The sequence below is a fragment of the Botryllus schlosseri genome, chromosome 15, assembly GCF_051294905.1.
Source record: "Botryllus schlosseri isolate E-star chromosome 15, Bs_hap1, whole genome shotgun sequence".
Classification (NCBI taxonomy): Eukaryota; Metazoa; Chordata; class Ascidiacea; order Stolidobranchia; family Styelidae; genus Botryllus; species Botryllus schlosseri.
In genome coordinates, this window is record NC_137250.1 from 17,216,241 (window position 1) to 17,240,006 (window position 23,766).

The 23,766-nt window shown below is 40.6% G+C and overlaps 1 protein-coding gene across 2 annotated transcripts; it reads left to right on the forward strand.

The window, feature by feature from the left end:
- The first annotated feature begins 1,868 nt into the window (after window positions 1-1,868).
- Window positions 1,869-10,154, forward strand: LOC145457476 (uncharacterized). Of its 2 annotated transcripts, none has more exons than XM_080335693.1 (3): window positions 1,869-2,414; window positions 6,393-6,479; window positions 9,264-10,154. In XM_080335693.1, exons 1-3 carry the CDS (start codon window positions 2,090-2,092, stop codon window positions 9,815-9,817), a joined length of 966 nt encoding a protein of 321 aa, XP_080191819.1. In that variant the 5' UTR covers window positions 1,869-2,089; the 3' UTR covers window positions 9,818-10,154. The 2 variants fall into 2 exon arrangements, with proteins under 2 accessions (XP_080191819.1, XP_080191818.1); XM_080335692.1 differs by having other exon boundaries at window positions 1,876-2,414; window positions 6,393-6,560.
- Window positions 10,155-23,766: the final 13,612 nt, after the last annotated feature.

Sequence of the window (23,766 nt, forward strand, 5' to 3'; positions counted from 1 at the left end):
CATACAAATCCTATTTTATTTATCATGAGTAATTTTAAGAGACCTTTAAAAGCACTTGCTTTCATATATTAAAGGAGTTGGAGTCGGAGTCATGAGCATTTTCACAAACTCCGACCCCGACTCCAGCCAGTATTTTTTCACGACTCCGATTCCACAGCTCTGTCGGTTACGGCCGTGGACTCCGAATTCGGGTGAAACTACAAAGACCGGTTTCGTTAAACTGCAAACGCTCTAATTGAGCATTTCCTGCTGCATATATGCACGCATTGTAGAGATGTTTGAGGGAGCTGCTAATCAACAGGAAGTCATGGAGTGACTGATAGTATGGATAGATGCAGTTTACGATAGTGTTCAGAACAGGTTGAATTCAGTGTTGGTTATCTCCACCAAGACGGAATGAACCGAGCCAAATTGAGATTTTTCGGCAAGAGGAATATTCAATTGACGAATGATAGAATGAAGAACAGTTTTCAGGGATCTACTACGTACCTGTGTGGTTGTTGTTGTTGTTGTTGTGTGGGTTTAATATTAATGGTCGATTTCTAATGGTCTTTTGCACCAGATCTATGATGAGAGTATTATATATCGTTTTATGTATTTATAAATCTTGACCAGTTAGCAGGGAAGATTATGTCAGAGTACCCATGGTGAGAGCATTGACCAGTAATGATTACAAGCGGAAAGGAACGGCCTCTCTTATTGGCCTTCATATTTGGTGCAGTGAATGACGTAATGTCCGACTGTTTCAGTTACGCTACAGCTTTCGCACTGTCCAGTATCGCGAATCGCACCTGTGTAAAACCTCCCTAAACATCTTTATTCCTGAATAGAATTAGTGCGTCATTTTATTTAGCTCCTGATGCAGAATTGTTTATCAGTTCAGCTGTCATACACAACCTGTCTGGATCAGGCTCCACAGTAGTGGCCTAATTTTCGGTTACCCCTGGTTTCAAAACTGCACCTTTTTAGCACCATTCAGCAGCCATTTCGCTTCAGTCAAAGTAATGTATCCCTCATTTCAAAATCAAGTGATGGCACGCAGCGTCCTGACCCACAACATACTTAAAATCATTCACCTTACACCTTGTACTGCAACTTGAAGTGAGTGGGTATTTACAAGGATATCACTACTATTAGAGGTGGCGAGATAGCGTAGTTGTATAATCCACAACTGCAACACCAATGGGTTGCGGGTGCGAGTACTACTGAGGTCGACTCCAGAATTCCTACCTGAGTGTTGGAGGTTTATCTAGGTTCCTCCTCGCCATCTCATCCTTGTGCGCGGTGTCTTATAAAAGCCTTGAAGTGGGCCGTGCTACAAGCCGGCAGCAACGGAATAAAAATGATGAAAATTGGCCTGGTGTAAATGACCATAGTAGTCGACAAACACCATGAATACCCCACAAACAAATAATAAACTGCTATAATACCCTTAATGGAGTTGCAGATTGCATTAAAAACAAAGCGTGTATAAATACACTAGAATAAAACATTTTCTAAACATCGCTTTAAACAGGAATTGTTTTTTCTTCAAATTTGGTATAATTAATCAATTACGGTAAAAGTGTCTATGTTTTCGACAGATCACGTAGCGTGAACGTGTGGTCGAACTGCGCTAGATGTAGCTGACGTATATGGTATCGAGCCCTTGACCCATTACTTCTTTATCGGCAGCTGCATCGTGCATGAGGCTCCATATCAAACAAGGGAATTCTTGTAACGACTGGTGTAATGACGTGACTATTATATGGTCTCACTTTTTGAATGACTTGACTTGACTCTGGTCAGTCACATAAAATGACTTGACCCGGAGTCAAATTTCTGAGTAAATTATCAACTTATTGAGTATATTATTTCGTAAAGCATTATGATCCTTTCAAGTACGAATTTGCTATACGATAATTTAGCATTACCGCACCAGCAAGGCACGATAATTTATATTACTTGCACTAGTAAGGTAGTTCACGAACAATTTCTTGGTGCGAATTGGACTGCACGATAAATTTATCGTGGCGTATCAATTCCATGTGTGCGTCTCCAATGAGTATCATAAACTGCATTTTCATTAAAATTAAGACTTACAAATAATATGTCATGGCGACAGTTTCCAACCACGTCGACAGACGTCATCAATGCAACATCAATGCCTAGAGACGGTTCGACTGCACTTGCCAACGCATTTCTGGGAATATTGATAGTTGTCGGTTTCTATTTGCTACTCGCGTTAGTAGCTTTCGCAGTTAGATCACCACGGAAGAAAAACAACCGCAAAAGAAAGATCTACAAAAGAGCGTTATGGATGATCTGTATCTTCAACTATGGCTTCTCGACACTACACGCAATAGTCACTATATTCCTATACAATGGTGATCTATCTTCGGCAGAAGCCTGCAATTTGTTCGAGAACTTTGCTGGTTAGTATAATACTAGTTTTCTAGCCCGTTTACATCGCGAAATCGACACGAAGCAAAGTCATCTTTGAAATACGTAATGAGGCAGCTTGTTATTATCTTGAATATGTGATGCATATATCGCTAATGCGGGATCTCGAAATATGAAGCTATAGTCAATCCAACGATATAGCTTGCTTAATTGAGTACCACAATAAATGCGCGAGGTGTGCTTGTACGTGGTACGAATGCGTAAACGTATTGGTGGTTGTTACAACGACAGACCACCATAATCTCATTTTCATTCTTGAACTTTAGCATCACCTGAGTTGAGACACAAATATGCCGATGAAAAACCGATCCCGTTTTCAACACTCTATAGCAAGCCTTTCCATGAAGTCACAACAAGACGACATAGATCAACGCTACTTCGCCGTGGTCCTATATTTATAGGATCAAGTGCAGTAACAAGGGTTGTATTTAGAACAAAAATCAATTAAAAACAATCATGCTTAAAACAAACTCTTGTTTAAAACATGTTTTTACTGTTTTTGTTTGTTTTGTCCATGACGTCATGAATATTTAATCGATACGCCACAGTGCATTGACATTTACAATTGAAAATACAGGGATACTCGATCAAAAAGACTCCCAACGCGCGTCTTAAACGGACCTAAAATTATTTCTGTGCATCATGACCATCAAAACGTCCATTTCGCACCAATGATATATAAATACGTGCTATAAGTGTTGAACCGACGACGATTCCGAGGATTCCGACCATTACTTTTCGTATACGCCGGTGCATTGGGTGCAAAACGTCCGTACGACATGTTTTTTGAAAGTATTAATTCAATTATGGCATAATTAGCATTTTAAAACAAATTATTTTTCTGTTATAAAAAGACGTGTTGTTAGACACTACTTAAATAAAACATGTTTCATACAAAGTGTTGTTTTAAAACATATTTGTTTTAAATGCAACCCTAGTCGTAACGATGATAGAATGCGATACTCGAGAGTCAAGAACATATAGCGAAGGGTCTGAAATCCAATACGACCAATGTGAGCTTGTCTGTAACAAATAGGCTTGCATTTAAAACAAACGGTGTTTTAAAGCATTTTCTTTAAAACATGCTTTAAACATTGTTGTAAACAAATAGCTTTTTTTAAAAAATCATTTTTTTCAAACCTTGTATAATTATGTCGTAAATGTTTAAATACATTCGTAAAGACATGTATAGTATGGGCCTACGAACGATTTGCACCCAATAAAGCATCTGAAGGGGGGCGCAAAGAAGCGGTCAACTGAAATTTTTTTCGCGCCCTGCGCGATTTACCTCCAATTCCCCGTGTTTCTCTATATATAAACCGAATTTCATATTTTTGAATTCCCTCATCAACAGTCAAAACCTTCTATGCCATCAAACAATCTGTTGAGGTTGCTAGCATCGCGATTGGATTTTGTGATATGACGATAAGGGGGGCGCAAAGTTTTTCACTATCATAAAGGAGGGCGTGTCTAAAAAAAGATTGAGAACCACTGGTCTAAGGAGTCATATTTACCTTATATATCTTCAAATGTCAACGATCAGTTGATATTCTTATATCAAAGAAAGCCACAGGTGCGATTTTATGTCGACAAAACTACAAAGGATGGGTTTTACTAGCGTCCAGGCAGTGATGGCTTTATTCTAGAGCAGTGGTTCTTAACCTTTTTTCCTCCAGCGCCCCCTTCCAGAAATTATCATGCCCCAGCGCCCCCCACCCCCATATTGTAATCCTTTTTCATGTTTTTGTAAATGTCGTTCGAGGACGCCTAAATGTCCTCCTGTATTTGGCAATTCGTCCTCCCTGACAGCTTTTAGAGCTAACATGTTGGATAGTTTCGAGTTAAAATGGGCAGAAATGATGCTAAACAGGAAATCGTAGTTCGAACGTAAGCGACGACATTTTTTTAGTCAACCAACGGAAAAACTAGAAGAAAAACTGTATTTCGAGAGTTGAGCCTGAAAGTGGACCCTTTTTTTGTCAACCAACCGCACTTTTGTGATAACTTTACCATTTTTCGGATTTTGCTCACGTATTGTAAGTCTGAAAATTTTGATAAAAGCGTTCTCCTTTCCCGATTTCAAAATATGGTAAGCCTACGTAACAGCGCTTCGTCAGTCCCCCAAAATAACGATTGTCTTGGCCTGGGCACCCATAGCGTGATAAACCATACTTCTGGGGGCTTCGCCCCCAAGAACTCTGTCGCGTGATTTCGATGGTCAGCAAGCTTTTTGTGGCCTGGTCGCCCTAGGCGCCAAAATTTTCTATAATGCATGAATGAATAGGTGGTATTTGCATATATATGTCCTATCCTCTCAGCCCAAATATTCAGATTTACCAGTAGGGCCGAGTGAGCTGTTGTCTTGGAAAATGAAGGCCACGTAATATATATTCGTAAGTATTTGTGCGTGGATGTTGGTACGCTTACTTCATTACATGTCATTATTTTGTTACCTATTGTCCGCTATAAAGTCAAAAGCATTTACGCGCAAACGTATTAAACTCAACTAAGTACATGATTCAAAATTGATATTTTTTTACTGGCAAATAATTTTTCTCTGATGGATATTATTTGTCCTGTGGGGTGCAGATTGTGTGACGACATGATAACTCGTCGCGGACGATTTAAGCACCTATGGACATCGGGGTTTATGGTCAACATAAGGGCAATCCTTTTCGGCTAAGGTTTCTCGCTGACAATTTTTTGGCACACTTATCGGAGTCCCATAGGTCATAGGTCTTCATGCATCGCGTCGTGGTAATGGCCGACAACGAAATGCCTATTTCTATTTTCTATAATTTGTCGTCTTTTTTCGTGTGGGAGTCGTCAAAACATGATGCGTAATTTATGTTCATTCACCGAAATAATTTAGGGCACCCTTCGAGCTCACCGCTCCCCCCAGCGATTGTGGGTTTGGGTTGCAGCAGTGTCGGTCCTGGTAAGACGTCAAATCTAGTCGGTCTTTTCGGGAATTTAGTATTGGAAATATATCGCGATTTAATCGCGCTCCAGGACAACTCGAAAATAATAAACCATAAAATAATTGTATATGGTATATTCAGGGCCAAATCTAGGTTGTTATAATAACAATCGGGTACGGTCTCATACCCGGTGGTTCGAACCAGAATCCCGAATTCACATCTGCGATTTGCAGTATGGGGAAATTAACGGTATTGGATTTTGATTTAGTGCTTTGTGTGACTAAGTAAGTTAACTGAGAATGGGATGCATATATCTGCTCACATTGAGTCTAGTAGGCTGCTGAACCCAATTAATAATTTTACCATGAATGTATTTCAAACAAAGCAACACTCGATAGTATCATCCTTTATGATACGATGAAGAAATATTCTGACGATTCAATTTTGTAGCTCTTAAATACAAGTATATTTCGTTATTCTCTTCGTGCAGAAAGCTTCAAAGTAGCCTATATTTTGTGTACAAGGGGCTCTCAAAAGTGATATACAGTGTCTACTTTGATATCCACACGCTGCGCGCTGCAGGATATAATACCTATATAGTTCGAAACATTCTGTTGAAAATAACCCTAGCAAGCGTGACATTAGTGTTTTAACGGGAAATTAGCGATCTAAATGTACGCGCAATCCATTTTATATGAATTATAATAACCTACTGCATTTGTGAAAACGTATGTAGCAAACGTCGACGCGTGGCGCGACCAAAAATTTCGAGATTTGGCATGTTTTGTGGAATGCGAACTGCGAAACCATTTTTCTTCTGCGCACCCCATATCACCCCCTGAGCGTTTCCACCCCTTCAAAATCGCCAGCGCCCCTTGGGGTGGGGGGTGGGGTGGTGCTGGAGGCAAGGTTAAGAACCACTGTTCTGGAGTATGTTGATTGAGCTGTGCCAGAAGTCATGTGACACATATGATATAGGTCTGTTCGAAGGTTTCTCAATTTTGAATATGTTTGTTTTTGTTTTTGCAGTACTCATACTGATAACTCTTGACGGCACAATCTACTTCTTCCTTTGGATGCGCCAGTTTATAATCTACAAAACCGTGACTTTTCGGAGTGAGTCGGAGAAAATATTCATGCACTCGTTGGAATGGATATCCATGATATTGATACTTATAGTTTATATCATGTCTTCAGGTAACAGATCTGGTTTAAAATGACCAACAAGAACCACCGTCGATGCATAGAGATATGCTGTTTTCAATGCATAGTATTCTATGCGCATATGTATGTTGGGTGTGATGAAAGGGCATCGCATCAAAGTTCAAATTATCAAATATAAACTGCACGGTGGTGCGGCACATCAGAGCATGCGTAGTTGCAAAGACCGACAATGGTTTTATAAAATGATTTTGGATATTTTTTATACACGCTTTATGCAATGGTAATGTCATGTTCTCCAAATCTCAAAATAAATTATAGGGTTACCATATTTTCGTGGCTCATATTCCGGACAGTCTTTAGCATCTGCTAGCGGGTTTTATAATGAGGTATGAAGACATTGCCTTCAATGTGATGTCACACCGGTAATGCTTTGCTTATCGATTGTATATATAGGTCGCGAGTTAACTAGGGTATTGGGCCATCCATAATTTAAGCTCTGAGGATCGCTAGGGTTAATTTGATCGTCACGGGCCCGATGTTATACTGTTGTGTCGGTGCAGTTATGTGGCTGTGTGTTGTAAGCAGGATCGAAACAACACTGTTTCAGCACCCTCCCACCAGGGTTGTAACAAAGTCACAAGGCTCCGAGTCACAAGTCAATCTCACTTTTATAGTTTTGACTCGAGTCAAGTCGAGTCATTTTCAATTCCCCACCGAGTCAAGTCCGAGTCCAAGTCTTTGAACAGCGGGTCGGTTCCGAGTCATGGTATTATGACTCGAGTCCGAGTCCAAGTCATTGTGTTGACTGCTCCGTTTCCAGTTAAAATCTTGTTAACCCACTTTTATGTAACTCTGTTTGGTGATATCGAATGATTCACACTAATTCTCTTCACTTTTAGCAGTTTTTCGTCGCATTTTCAAGTATCAGTACCGATAGACGAAATCCCAATAGTGTGGTCACTTTACTATTCTTCGAAATTACAATGACATGGTGGTCTTGACCGCCTGAGTCTCGAGTCATATGACTTGGTCCAAGTCATGCGCAATGACTCTAGTCCAAGTTGAGTGAATACACAGATTGACTCGAGTCGAGTCGAGTGATTTCCGTATTTTGATAAAATGACTCGGTAAGTCAAGTCAAGCCGAGTCATCGAAAAATCGCGACCCGATTCGGACTCGAGTCGAGTCATTACAACCCTGACTCCCACCCATAAAATCACTGGTCTGAGGCCTACCATAGGATGATCTATGCAACTTCTGGGAGGCTTACTATATGCATCTGATTGTTTCATTTTGTGAATTGAGTCTGGTAATAATATTATAGTTCTTTCATATATTGCTATAAAAGTGTAATCCTCTCTCCGACCACGTGATCAGATTTAGGTGATGACTTCGAAAATGTAGGAAACGGAATTGCACTTAGTTTAGTCACGTTCATGCATGTCCCACGGATAAGACTATTCATGAGCCAATATTCCGGTCTGCACCAGCAGGTCGCACATCCGACTGTTTTCAACCTTTTGTGCTCGCGACTCCATTTTCAATTTGACAATGTTCCGTGGCCCATCTAAAAATGGAAGGCTGATTAAAAACCAAAGGTCAGCACCTATGCCCAGTAGGGCGGTTCAAAAATAACATTTTTTCCTTAATCTTGCGGGCTACATGATTAAATCGTCAGGTTACCTTAAAAAAAGACGCACACCAAATTTGAATTCATTCCAACCAATATTCGCGGTTTACGTAGAGTTTGAAAATTTTGAATTTGCCCAGAAACGCAAAAAATTATCTTTTTTCAAATTTTTTTGCTAACCCCATGAAATTGTTGGGCTGTCTTCAAAGACTATGCAAAACAAATTTGACTCAATTCTAAGCAGTAGAAGTGGAGTTATATCAGTTTTTCTTTGATAATTCTGGGATTATCCTTGATCGGTGGATAATCCAAGAATTTTCATCGAAAAACTGGAATAACTCCACTTCTACTGCTTAGAATTGATTCAAATTTGTTTTGCATAGTCTTTGAAGACAGCCCAACAATTCCATGGGGTTAGCAGAAAAATTTGAAAAAAAAAAATTTTTTTGCGTTTCTGGGCAAATTCAAAATTTTCAAACTCTACGTAAACCGCGGATATTGGTTGGAATGAATTTAAATTTGGTGTGCGTCGTTTTTTAAGGTAACCTGACGATTTAATCATGTAGCCCGCAAGATTAAGGAAAAAATGTTATTTTTGAACCGCCCTAATGCCCAGACTCAATCACGACCAATGCTGAAAGCTAATTACGTTCAACATCTTCGTGATCTCCAGAAAAAAGGCTTTGACTAAAGCAGTGGTTCCCAATCTTTTTTGACTCATCACCCCTTATCATGCTCGACATATATTCATCGCCACACCCCCTTATTTTCGGATCTAAGAAAGAGGACGTATAAACGGGAAATTTATACAGCTAACTCCGATCGCTGGTAAATTGACTAACAAAAAGGGTCAATGTTTCGGGGGGGATCCCGGGACCTGAAAATAGTTGGTGGCGAATTGACCCATTTTTAGTCAGCTTTCGCGGCAGTTCGAGATTACCCTGTTTTTCAAGTGTACTTTGTGCCGGTTGACGGGTAATTAGATATATCTGACTGAACGTTTATACAATTTCACCCCTATCGCCCCCTTTGTTATTTTTGTCACACTGTACAGTTTACTCTAATATTTCTGGATATTTTACAGTGAAAATGCATCCATTTTTCAGGACTGGTTTTATCCTATCGTCGGTTCAAGTTTGATTCAGAAGAACACGTGTGTGTCGAAGAAACGGAGCTCGTCATGCAACGGGTTTTATATTACATTTGGGTCGTTGGTAGCGTGACCATTCACGTGATACTTGTTTTCATGCTTGTATATCCTCTTGCTACAAGCATGGGTTACCGAAAAGCGTCAGCACAACGGCCCGCCTCCGCGACTAACGCGGGGAAGCTAGCTCGACGATGTCTCTTGATAGCTGTGTATTGCGTTATCACCGACTTTGTTATCATGATGACATCACAGTACTCGGAATTGTATGAAGGAAAGCGGTTTCTTCGCGAGACGATTTACAACGCAAACGTACTTTTGAATTCTATCGCGCTCACCATCACTTTCAAAGGATGGATGTTTATGTATTTTCCATGGATGCGACTACGTAGAAGAGAGTCCACTGAAGTGATGACTAGCTCAAGTTTTCGGGCGGGGAGTAGCGTAGTGGTGCGCTACACCACTGAAACATCCATTGGAATCCAACTAGTGTCAGACAGAACCCGACTTTAGAATGTATTTACATGTTAACTGTTGGGCGCTTATTAGAAAACTTCGTCGCCAGCCGATCTGCGCGAAAGTGTCTAAAAATCACACATCGATATAGTTGGACGCGGCACAGGCTGGGGTGCTGGTCAGTAACGAAATACTCCTACTTTTCCGGAGTATTCTAGTAGATTTTGTCTACCTTAACTACGTACTCATCTGTGTCTGTTTTTAGACTACATTTTCTTCTACTCAACGTTTTTTTTCAGGCATGACTACTTACATTTTACGTTTAGACTTTTGTGGGTGAAATTTTCATAGAAACATGTCATGTATCACGGTGACTGAATATATTTTCGAATATGACACGTGGTTGTGATGTTATAAGTATTTCACGAATACACTACGTGCAATTTAAAACGTAGCCGACTCCGATTAACCGCGAATGGTAGACGAATCCTCGATTTGACATGCCTTGGAAATCAATATTTCTATTTGTAGAATTTTACGGAGTTACTTCTACTTCTACTTGCGTACCAACCATAGTCAACTACCAATGTTGACTACTTTGGCCACCTTTGGTTACAAGCCGGTAGAAAAGAAGTCGGCGACAATCGTTTGGACCAGGTGTGACCGACCAACGACTGTAGATGCCGAACACTACAATATTGGCATCAGACGAATAGGTGCAGTCCTAATGAAATGTCCATGGAGTATGACTATGATTGTGGATATAGCCTACTTTAGGGTAATGTTTAGCGTGAATGATATCTGTAACATAATATTCGGTACTGTGGTTACCATACGCCGTCCTTTTTCAAAAATTTAAAAATGTCCTCCGAGGACGCCTAAATGTCCTCCTTTCTGTCAATACGTCATCCTATTCAGCTTCTACAGCTAGTCAACTGTCAACCCTGTCAACTGAAAATCGGCATAAATGACGCGAAATAGGTAATGCGGACGTTCGAGCGGGTCATTCGGGAGTCGAATCAGAGTAATGACCTGTTTTTGGTCAGCAAGACGAATAAACCTGAAAAGGCCGGTAATTCGGGAGTCGAGTCGAAGTGATTAGCTTTTTTTCAGTAAACACAACAAGAATTCCAGTAATTATTACAAAATCATCTGTTTTCTACTTCGGTAAACTAACTTTTATGATTTCATAAAAGCGTCCTCCTTTTTCGATTCCAAAATATGGTAACCTAACCATATGAGTTTATTTATTTATTTATTCATGCAACCTTCAAATATACACAATATTATTTACAATTTTTATCTTGCTGTCTATCGTGTAACCGACTATACTTGTCCATTTCCGCCTGAAAAAAATCGAACGATATCAATGTTAGATAAGTTGAACTCAACTGTCGCCATTCGCTTTTTGTTCAGGATAGATAATCGCACAGATTATAAAAAGATGTGAACCCGTGGTACATGAGATTGGGACGTCACATTTCAATTGCCCCAGTTGATACATTTGGCGACGTTTAAAACGTTAGTATGTACTTCAGCATTGCGGCATTATGCGGCCCGAGTCGTCGCTAGGTATCGTGTACATTTATATAGGTTATCACTTCACTGGAATGTAGGTTTGGAATCAGCAATATGTCGTCACGTGACGTCATGAGGTTCCCGTTCGCGTTCACACAGAACTTTCCAAAAAGGTTCGAGACATAGCACTGGCGGTCGCCCGTAGTTTTCTTGGAAGGAAAAGTTGCCGTACTATAGATTTCTATGCTTCCGACACTTTAATCTTCGTCTTCACTGTGACGGCCAGGCACCAACCTTACGTTATAGTATGCGACGGCGTAAAATAACGCTTCGATTGATATTGATACCTTGTTTGCCGGGTTCACATTCCTCAGAGGTAGTTAATCTTCAATTTTGAAAAACGAACTAAAATTTTCAGAAATGAGTCGTCGATAGCATCCGCTTAATGGGCATTTTTTAAATAGTCCCTTGTATTTACTTTTCGCCTCTGCGACCCCAGATAATAAGCAAACGACCCCATTGGGGTCGGGACCCCTAGTTTGATAACCCCTGTTTTAGGTCACGTGTTGCCATATCGGTCGGCGTATACATGCCTTCTTCATATTTCATACGGACATTGCTATATAGTATTTACAGGTGAGTAGCAACTTGGAAAATAGATATTCAGTACTTATCCTGACGTGGTAAAATGAAGTCCGAGCATCTAGGCTTGTGACAATGCAGCACCACAAAAATTCATACCTGTAAGATTCAACTTGAATAACGCAGTTGAAATTCTACCAACGCTTGTTGACTGAAATGCTGTTGCAATATACCACGCACGACTGTAGGCCACCGCTCCGCATGCAGAACGACAGTAAAAGTTCGTTGATGAAGTGGTTGCGATTTGGAAGGACGTGAATTGCCTTATGATTGGTTTAAAAAGGAACTACTTGATTACCTCTTGTCGTCATGCTAACACTGTTGCCCTACCTCGCCAAGACATTGCGCGATTGATTTGATACCATCTGTTAATTTTTGACTTTTTCAAATTTCCTTATTTAATTAATTTTTGTTACGGTCAGACTGTGCAGACCAGTGGTTCCCGAACTTTTTTGTCTCGCGGTACACTCAAAAGTTTATATAACGCTCGAGGTACACTTAAAAGAAAGCTGGTTTATGGTGATGCGTCCGGCTACTAGATCGGTAGGTCGTAGGTTCGATACCCGGCCGGGTCAGGCCAAAGACTCGTAAACTGGTATCCGCTTCGTGGCTATCCTGCTAGGCGCTCAGCATCGACGGATAGCATGGAGGAGAACAAAAATCTGGGGTGCAGACTAGATGACCTTACTATAGGTTGTATTGCATCTCCGTAGTCAAAAGCATCGATGGTACAGGCGAAAATGAATATCATCAGTATCTCTCGGTTACGGCTTTTTATTTCAGTCAAAGCGAGAAAAAAAACATGTTCACATACCCATTAAGGAAAAATAACTATAAGATTTTGATCGCACTTTTAATTGAATCGCGAAAACGGCGTTTCAGAAAAGGAGGTGTTTCGTAAATCAATAATCTTTTCTTCTCTGGAAACGATTGCTTGATTGGGCTGCCGAATGGATTGACTGCTGCCCAATATTTGTTTACAGCGAATCCTGAGAAGTGTTGTTGAGGTGTAAGTTGAATTACAGACCATGACTTGCGGTACGATTTCTAGTTTATGAGTTGAGTTGAATTGATACGAATCAAAGATGAAACTCAGTTATGATGTTTACATTACCTATTTATCGGTAATACCTTGATTAGTTTCATGGACATGCTTACATGTGCTTATTTATCACCCTGCGGAAGAAGTAAGACCGCTTTTTAGTCGCATCTGCTTGTCTGCAATCTGCATGCCTTACATTCAATATTATACAGTGCTTTTCCAAAATCCCAGACAGACTCGCGGTCTAGTGTACCGCGGCACCCAGTTGGGGAATCACTGGTGTAGAGACAAGTGTACCTGTTTTATGCGGTTGTGATCAGACTAGTTGATCTCCAAAGTCGTATCGATCATTCCTATCTGATACCGAATACTGTGCATGCGTATTTTCTGTACCCCCAATATAGTTGCTTGCCAGTTCTGTATATCGGTTCAATGGGAAATAAAGACTCTTTCTCCCTCCCTCTCTCTCCACCTCTCTCTCTCTCTTTCTCTTTCTCTGAGTAAATGCTGGTTCTACAGAAACCAAATCTATTCTATCGATTAATCGCTGCTGAATCAGAATACGTGAATAAATTGGAATTTTATTGTACGTAGTCAGTTTCTACATTCGATGGCCATTCACAGTGCGTGTCGACATCTTCAGCGTGTGCTGGACGTAGTCGATCGCAACCGAGGTGTTGCGGTCGCTGAACTGCCTATGTGATTCTGTGTAAGCGGTCTTCCCTTCAACTTACCAACTCCAGATGGAAGAAAATCGCTAAATCGGGTGTCAAAAATCGCTAGATGTCGCTAAATATTTCTAAAAAAGCGCTTAAAAATAGCGCTAAATCTGCATTAATTGCTAAAGGGGTTAAATTGAACCAAAATATCAATACATTCTTCTCAGCGGGACAAAACGTGCAGTGCATTTTGATAAAGCAGATCGCTTTCCGAAATGATCGCTATACGTGACCACTGACCAGGTTTGCAGGCATAACCGCTCACTATATAAGCGTGCCTTGCTCAATGATTCCGTGAATACGTGATGCGATGTACCGTGGAAATGCGCTTGACTTCTCTGGTCAGGCTTAGTAATATTTTCATCGTTTCAAAACATCACAAGACTGCGATTCAATGAAAAGATAGGAAGGTGTCGAAACAACTTCTCTAAACTGTGTTGGAGTACTTGAACACGACATGCGAGGACCAACCCGGGATATGAAATTTAATGAATCTGGTCTTGAACGGAAGCTGGTGTCGCACTGATTCCGACATTGCGAATTGGATTCTTGTCAAGACAATGGAACGACCTCAAAACAGCCCCGGGGGTCTGAAAATCGGCATTGATCAGAACAATCGCTGGACGAAATTGGTCATTGTTATGTTCATTGTGTTGCGGCGGTGCCATTGTCGGAGCAATGTCGGTTTCAGCCTTTGGGGGCTGCTTTGGGGTGTATGGTTCCATTGTCCTGTCGAGATGTTGTTTTGTGTTTTCGGAATCACTGCGACACTAGCTTTAGATCAAGGCCAATTACATTAAATTTCAGCGCTCAGGTCGTCAGAAGTAGCACTGCAAATTATGCTACTTTTAGATTACTCAGCAAGAAGAGACACTGTTAGCCCATGCGCAACCGCCATGACTTGCGTAGGCTATATATCTCTAGATAGCCATAGGTTATTTATCTATATATCATCGGAATCCGCACTCTGGTGGCCGGTATAGACAATGCATTCGTCGGCCAGAACTGATTTTTATTAGTTATTTTCGGCATAAAAGCGCTAAATAATCGCTAAATACTTTTCCAAAAATCGCTAGATTTATCGCTAGGCGCTAGATCCATATGTTTTGGCGCTAAACCGGATGAAAAATCGCTAGATCTAGCGCGAAAATTGCTAAATTGGCAACACTGGACCAGACCAGCAAGTGTCGTCAAGTATACGCCATCTAGCGAATACAAGTATGGCTCCCAAATTATTGAACCCCCTAAAATTAACATGAAATGCCCACAGTAACACGGGGTGCTCGGGGGATTCCGCTGGATAATAAGCAGAGGTGGTCAAAGTAGTCAAGAGAGCTACCCAAGTAGAAGTAGAAATAGCGATGAAAAAATCTACTCAAGTACGAGTAGAAGTACTTCTTTCATAATAAACCTAAAACTGCTTGAAGTAGAAGTCGAATAGACTGACTTTAAATCTACTCAAATAAGTAAGTAGTTTGGAAAGCTATCGTGATTCGTTCGCATGGACTGTCATAAGCTGCAAATGGAGGTATGCGGATCGTTTAGAAAGCTTGATTCATATTGATGCATCCCAGGAGGTGTCAATTATTGACAGAATAAGCAGTCGTCCATATCATGTGATGTAAATTATAGTATTGATATGGAATGCAATACTAATATTTGTTTACTAAAACAACCCGTTTTGGAGAATATCATGGCATGGCGCCCTCCCCCATATTATAAGGCACCTGGTTCAGTAGAAGAGCAATACGGAGAAGTTGTGTCGGATACGGCTTTAACACTTTACGCGATTAAAATACGTTGATTAAAAATATGACAGATCGTAAAAATGCCATATAGTGTAGCTTTATTTTCGGAAAATATAAGGCATTACTACACTTGCTTTTATACTTCAACATGTATGTTTTCCAAACAAAAGAACTGAAACTATGATTAGAACTCAACGTATAATACTTGTAATTGAAAGAAAAATGCAAATACCACTTTTAAAAAGCGGAAAATATATTTCATGTCTTTTCTTCAGAAAGTTTCAACAGTGATCTGCTAAGACAGGTCTAACGTCAAAAAAACGTCACAGTCTATTATTCCAGATTGGGACTCGTCATGGGCTGCTAGGTACAATAGGTTATTGCTAGATCGCGAGACGATAGTTTCAAACGTTATGGGGAGAGGGGGGGCGGGGCATACTTACTGTGATGAAATATTTGGTATAGGCGACAATGCGCTGTGAAAGGAACCACGCAATCCGGTATCTGAATCATATTCAGCGATACTTTCGTTTAAACATATTTTTCACACCATATCTATTGTGCGCGAAGCTCAACGAAAATTCTGGGTATTACGTGACTTTTTATGAATATTAAATGTTGGTACTACATGAAAACAGCCCCGAAATTCCTTAGGCTATCTTTCTTATTTGAGGATTCAACTACTTCTACTTGACAAACTGAAAGTAGCGAAAAGTAAGTAAGTAGTTCACAAAATATTACAAAATAGAAGTAGTGAGAAAAAGATCTACTCGAGTAAGTACCAGAAGTAGAGGAAAACTACTCAAGTACTTCGGAAAAGTAGAAGTACTTCGTACCTCTGATAAAAAGGTATTGCAGAGAAGCCGATTATTTATTTTGCACATTTGAATCCGTTAGGTGCGGAATAAATTTCGAGCCCAGGGGCGTGGGCTTTCATGATTGATAAGGCACTGCCTACTGGGGCAATAAGCACAGGAAAAATACGGCTCAATTAAAACTAAAAGCCTCTTCCGGACAATGGCATTTAAATAATATACTTTGGGGCGATTCTGGCGCCTTGATTGGAATGATACTTTCAATTCCAGAATTAGAGCGCCAGTAGCTTTAAAATAGGCTTAGGCGGCTATTTGTCCTTTCTTTAGGAGTATTTGTCCTCTCTTTTCAGGAAAACGAAAAGTCAACATAACATGATTTTCAGTGAATACGTCAAAATCATCAATCAGCTGTTTTCAATTTCGGTAAACTAACTTTTATGATTTGATAAAAATGTTCTCCTTTCCGATTCCAAATTATGGTAAACTTACTTCAAAATAGCAGGTCTAGCGTCCGAATTCCAGTGGAACTACAACGAACCGCTTGTTGTTGTTGTATGTGGGGTCAATGATGCTTAACTGTACTATGGTCTTGTGCACCAGACCTCTTCGAACATTATATATCCGCTAAATTTGATTTATCGGGTGACTAATACGTATTCAATAACATGCTGAATTGTGTATGGATGGACTCAATAGTAGGGCCCGTACTGTCATGTCGTCATGGTTTCGCCTATAGTTACATTTTCCTATTATGTTCTTTGAGAGGCATAGATTTTGCACCCTAGCAGGAAGTGTTCGACCGCCACTTCTACCACGAAAGGCTCCGTTAAACTGCAAATGTTCTAATTGAGCATTTCCTGCTGCACATGCACATGCACTCATTTTAGATATGTTTGGGGAAAGCGGCAACGCCAGAGGAAGTCTTGGAATGACATTTCTAGGCATAACCACTGATTGCATGCATATATATAGAGTATACGAATGGATTGAGAATAGCTTGACTTGAGTGTTGGTTTATCTGCACCAAGACGGAATCAACCAAGCAAAATTGAGATTTTTCGGTGAGAGGATTATTCAATTAGCGAATGGTAGAATGAAGAACAGTGTTCTGGATCTACTCAACCTGTGCGAAACCTTCCTTAACTTCTTTAGTGAAGAATAGAATTAGTGCGTCATTTCCTTTAGCTTCTGATCCAAAATCGTTTATCAGGTCAGCCGTCATACGCAACCTGCCTTGATCAGGCCCACAGTAGTACCCAAATTTACTGTTGCCACTGGTTTCAAAACTGGCCTTTTTAGCACCATTTAGCAGCCACTTCGTTCCAGTCAAAGAAATGTATCCGTCATTTCAAAATAAACTGATGCCTCGCAGATTTCGGACCTACAGCATACTTAAAAGCTTTCACTTTACGCCTTGTACTACAACTCCGTCGAAATAATCGTCGGTTCAACATTTATAGCATGTAGATTTGGATCATTGGTACGGAATGGGTCTTCTGATGATTATTACCGCCAACGATGATGACATTAAAAATACTGCATAACGATGTAGTATACCTATTATAGATATTTTTGACCTGTTTATGGCAGTGGTCGGGAGCCTTTTTTCCGACTGAACTACATGTACTGTACGCTGTATTTTGAATTGTCAATGCCAATCAATTATGACGTCACAATTCAGGATTCGTGACGTCATTAATAGAAAATAAACAGTAAAACATGTTTTAAACACGGGCCATGTTTTAAACATGCTTGTTTCAATTGATTTTTGTTTTAAATGCAACCCTAACTTTATGTAGGTAGTAATCGAATCCACCAATCAATGATTGACACCAACGAATTTGTAATAAAGAACTCATCGTTGTCTAGTGTAAAAAAATTATCAGGCGTACGGAATGTAACTTGATTTGATATGCTTATTGTATCATAAAAACCAAATCCGTCCGATTGGGGTATTGGCTAAGAGGTAATATCTGCTGTCGCCAGTATAGAAACCGGTTTTTCACTGTGATCAACATCAATGTAGAAATAGTCAAACGTCTTAAGAATACGATGTCCAGTCTATAGAGCTTATATCTAGACCAGTGGTTCTCAACCGGGGGTCCGCGAAGCATTTTCAGGGGGTCTGCGAGACCTCTAAATTTACAAAATGGTTGATAACCATATTTGTATTTATTTAAATTGGGAAAATCACGAAGCAGTTTCGCTTCATGGCAGGCAAAACCTCAGGACTCACATCAACAGACCGGCCGTCTGAGAAGAAATCTCCTACTTTGCAAACACATTTTAATTGTTTAATTGCCTATAGCCTACTCATACAAACATGTTGCTGCTTAGAGGTGTTTTGTTGAGGATTGTGGAAAAAGTAAAAAGGTCAATCACGATGACTTCATAATGTTTTCAGAGATCCATTTTTTCCAGCGATATGGTCCACCACTACTCCATAATAAACTCAAGATGAGCTGCTAAATAAAATGACCAGGCTGAACTTTATAATTATGTTCTTTAAAATATCTGTTTCTCAATTTTGTTGCCATATTTGTTGCGATCATAGTCAAATGTGTCGTCAGAAGCGTTACGCGTTATCATCACATTCACCACCAACTGTATCTGTGGAAATGGATTCAAGGAACTCGTTCATATCAAATCGAAGGCGCGGATGTTCCAGACACGACCACGCAGTGGCGAGATAGCGCAATGGTATTATCCACAGCTACAGCACCAATAGGTTTTGGGTTCGAGTTCGACCGAGGTCGACTCTACAATTCCTACTTAAGTGTTGGAGGTTTATCTAGGCCCCTCCTCGCCATTTCAGTCTAACCAATTTCTACATATATGTTATGATGTTATTTTCAAGAAGTGTAATTTTGTTAGTGTTTATCGCTATCCTGCAGTTAATATATACACAAGAAAAATGACCATTACACGATAAGTAAGCTAAATTTGAGCTAAAAGGTGAGGGGGTTCGCGGGGTCAGTGACCGTTCAAAAGGGGTCCGCGAAGACAAAAACGTTGATAACCACTGACCTAGACCGTTAAGGCGTACGCGTATGTTCCCTTTCAAGTCCTTGTCGGAAAATGGCAAAGCGACTGAAGATATTGATTTTATGGAATTGGTATAGCATTTGATTGTTTCTTGCTGATATATTTGTTGACGTTTAAAAAATTTCAGCCTGTATTCCAGCATTGTGGCATAATGTGGCCTGAATCGTCGTTAGGTATCGTGAACATTAATATGTAACTTCACGCATTCACATAGAACCTTTCAATAAGGTTCGCGTTCAGACGAATCAAAACTTTTTAGGCGTTCGCGCCATCCCTAATAAGTACGTCACAGTATCTATGTTCTCGAAAGACCGCGTACAGTGCGTGAGGTTTAACTTCGCTGGAATGAGCTGACGTGTATGATATCGACACCTTGACCCCCTTCATAAATACTGGCAGTTGTATCAAACATGAGGTTCCATATCAATCCAGGGAATACTTGGAACGATTGAAGTCATTGAATAATGACTTCATTGACTTGACTTGACTTGACTCTGGTGGCTCATGTAAAATGTTTTGACTCGGAGTCAAATATCCGAGTCAATTAATATTTTCAATTCATCGAATATTTTACTTCGTAAAGTATTATGAACCTTTCAGCCGCCCCATAAAGTAATGGTACTAATTTGCTGTACGATAATTTTGCAGTACCGCACATGTGCGGCACGATAATAATTTATATGACCGCACTATTAAGGTAGTCTGCGACAAGTTTCCTGGTACGAATTGGACTACGATAAATTTATCGTGGCGTATCAATTCCATGCATGCGTGACTAATGAGTATCATAAACAGCGTTTACATTAAAATTAAGGTTTAAAAATAATATGTCATCGACGCAGCTTTCAATCACGGAGCCAGTCGTCTTCAATGCAACGTCAATGCCTGCAGATGGTTTGAATGGACTTGCCAACGCATTTCTGGGAATATTGATAGCTGTCGGCATCTATTTGTTATTCGCGTTGGTAGCCCACGCATTTAGATCAACACGAAGTAATAGCAACCGCGAAAGAAAGATGTACAAAAAAGCTTTATTGATGATATGCATCTTTAACTACGGCTTCACGGTACTATATGCAATTGTCACTATGATCTTATACAATGGTGATTTCTCTTCGGCAGAAGCGTGTAATGTGTTGGAGAACTTTGCTGGTTAGTAAAATTTTGCAATGCCATGTAACGTTTTAACTTGTAACAATGATAAAATGCAATACTCTAGTACAGTGCTTCTCAACCTTTTTCAGTTATGAATCCCACGCACACACAATAACGCACCCGCACTGTCGGATTTCACGCTCCAATCAATATGACTGTGACGAAGATCTAGCTATAACGAACTATTGTGAGCACGGCAACGTGACTTGTGGCGCTTATGGACGCAAAACAATTTAATTTGGAGGAGGAGACTGTGCGTTCACTCTTCCAATCTTGAGAATTTAAAGTGTTTGGAATAATTGGACAATTGAATACGAAACTTGGAACGTCTTCGCGGCCCACCGGCCGGCCCACCTGAAATAGCTTCGCGACCCACCGGTTGAGAAGCACTGCTCTAGGATATAGGGAAGGGCCCGTAAATCAATACGACGAAGTTGACCTTGTCTGTTATAAATCACGGATCAGGCATTTTTGCAGCATAGGTAGGTATACCTATACCAGGGGTCGGCAACCCCCGGCACGCTTGCCATTTGTGGCACACGACATGATTTTTTATGGCCCGCAAATGATTTGCCGATCACAAGATATTATAACTAGGGATGGCGTGAACGTGAGGTTCACGTTCGCGTTCTGTGTGTGAACCTCAACAATTTAGAGGTTCACGTTCACAAACGAACTGTCATAGGTTCTGCACTGTGAACCTTTTTCATATATTACAATGTTCACTTCATTATAACATCTTTGGTTGAAATTTATTGCATTTCAACTGCGGGCTACTATATGTGCATGTCGCTGTCAGCATAAAAAAATCAACACTAAACGAGCATTCACCTTAACAATCTCAATAATTTGACTTGGTTTGTTACAAAAGTTTGCTCGGATATTTAGTGACTCCCTGCTGTGAGCTTGACCCGCAATCACACAACATCAAGAGCGAAATACAGTAGCCTACATGTAGATAGACTGCGAATGATGCTTATTCAACCAATCAATGAAGTTGATACCGTTGTCTGATGTAAAAAATGTAGCAGGCGTACGGGCTCAATCTTGGTGCGATGGAGGTGTCGGCTACAGCTGTATAACTTGTTGATGGGTTACCATCGGTAGCAAGTATAGAATCCCGTTTTAAGGCCGTATCAGACGAGGCGATGCCGGCGATGTCGGCCGATAATTTCTCTACTATCATGTGAGAGATCGTTGCACTTGATTAGTTTCAGAAGGCGTTGACCCGTTGCATTTAAACCTGCTCAGGGATGATTGACATCTGCGAATCGGTTTTTTGTTGTTGTACAGGTCAGGCACACTGTGTACTACATAGTCATACTACCGTATTATGATCAGTGATGGGCGGATAGTGATTTCTGAGAATCCAAATCCATCCGACAGCTCAAAGCTCTGAGGAGCAATCCTTCCGAATACGAACAGTCTCATCCAAATACCCATGCAAATCTGAAAAATCTTGTCCATAATCCAGAAAATCCGAACAGAATAAACATTCCGAAGAATCCCAATTGCGCAGCGGAGCTACATACATTTAGGGCCTAGAGTTGGCCGGTTTATATTTGCTTGGACCTTTGACAGAACAACTTAAGAGTGCCATCAGTCCTATAACAAGGGGTACACTGTCCGTTTTTGTTGTCGAGCTGACGATTTTTTTTCTTTCAACTTGAAGTTAGAAGTCACGTCTGGTCAAAATTATCCGGAAACAAAGTTACAACTAGCCGAAAATATTCGAAACTAATTCTGCAATATGGTTATGATGTCTGTCCAATGTGTTCATGCTGCAATGTCTTGTCGAATGAAACCTTCTCTGAACCATGGTAGTATGGTATTTGTAAGGGTAGGTCAAAAAAGTTGAAGGTAGCACGAGTTTTGACTGCCATGATAGCTGTAGAAGAATATGCGCGTGCTGATGCTACTCGAAGGTGGTGGGTGCATCCGATTTTGCAACGCGGGCTTATACTGGATAAGTGGAGCGGCTCAATAATTTAGTACTACATCGCAGTAATTCGTTTCGCAATGCCTCGCCAGAAGGTCCGTCCGCCAAACGGCTTGAGCAATAGTGACGCTATTCAAGTCTCGACACTGGTTTATATATGGATACGCATGAGCGCATCTCTCACTTCTCTCATCGCCGGCGATGTCGTCGAGTTACTTGACACTGTCAATTAAAATCGGCGGCGATTCGGCCGATGGCAGCGATGATGAAACAAACACTAACGCTCCGCCGACATCGCCTCGTCTGATACACCCTTTACACTCTGCTCAATATCAACGTAGCAAATCTCAGACGCCGAATACATTGTCCGGTCTGGCCTAGACCGCTAAGGCGTAGGCTTATATTCCCTTGCAAGTCCAAGTCTAAATTGTTGGCAAAGCGACGGAAGATATTGATTTTAAGGGATTATTATATCATTTGATTGTCCCAGTTGATACGTTTGGTGACGTTTATAACGTCAATATGTACTTCGGTAGGTATCGTGTACATTAGTATTGGCGATCACTTCACTGAAAGGTAGGATTGCAACTAGCAATATGACGTCACGTGACATCATGAGGTTCACGTTCGCGTTCACACAGAACCTTTCAGAGGTTCACACCATCCCTAATTATAACTGTGTTTGTTTCAAAACATGTCACATAACTTGTCAAAATGGAAAAAGCTAAAATTATTTGATAAATCAACATAATACAGAGTCTTTTGGGGCAGACTTTAGTTATCCTCAACATTTTTTCGCGCTCGACGCGATTTATACCGTGACCTAATTTCTTGATTTTGGGAAACCCGCAAAAACATATATGCGGTGACCCATGGACAACCTAATATCGTATGAAACCGTTTGGATACATAGGTCTAGGAGTGTGCATGTGTATTGTGCAGCATGTGGGACCTCGAATATTTTATACGAACCGGCATTTTGGCGCTGGGCATTTTTACGATAAGAGACGCAAGTTCGGCAACATGCGAGTCCAGCATGCGCTGTGTGCGTTGCCAAAATGATTTGCGGTAATATAACATTGAAATATAGTAACCGCCGCATGTTGGCCAAAACGTTCGACATTGATATATCCACTGTCCAGACGCCGAAATGATCGGCGCGTATACTCCAGCTCCCGCAGCTTGAGCTGCATATCTCAAATGAAACCCACAGAGGAAAATAATGAGTCCCTTGTCGAAATGCAAATTTGGAATTGCGTTTGTCTCACAAAGGGACATATTGTTTTAATTTCGTATGATACGTTTAAGGCTTGAACTTTAAGCGATCCCAATATATCTAGAAGAGCAACGACAACCATTACCGGTATACGGCGATCTTTGGAG

What these genes read in the sequence shown, in the direction of transcription:
- LOC145457476 (XM_080335692.1), top strand. Translation starts at nt 2,090, where the DNA reads ATGTCATGGCGACAGTTTCCAACCACGTCGACAGACGTCATCAATGCA. An exon ending in TTTGTTCGAGAACTTTGCTG is followed by an intron (nt 2,415 to 6,392) that starts GTTAGTATAATA and finishes TTGTTTTTGCAG; the next exon opens with TACTCATACTGATAACTCTT. An exon ending in AGTTTATATCATGTCTTCAG is followed by an intron (nt 6,561 to 9,263) that starts GTAACAGATCTG and finishes TCCATTTTTCAG; the next exon opens with GACTGGTTTTATCCTATCGT.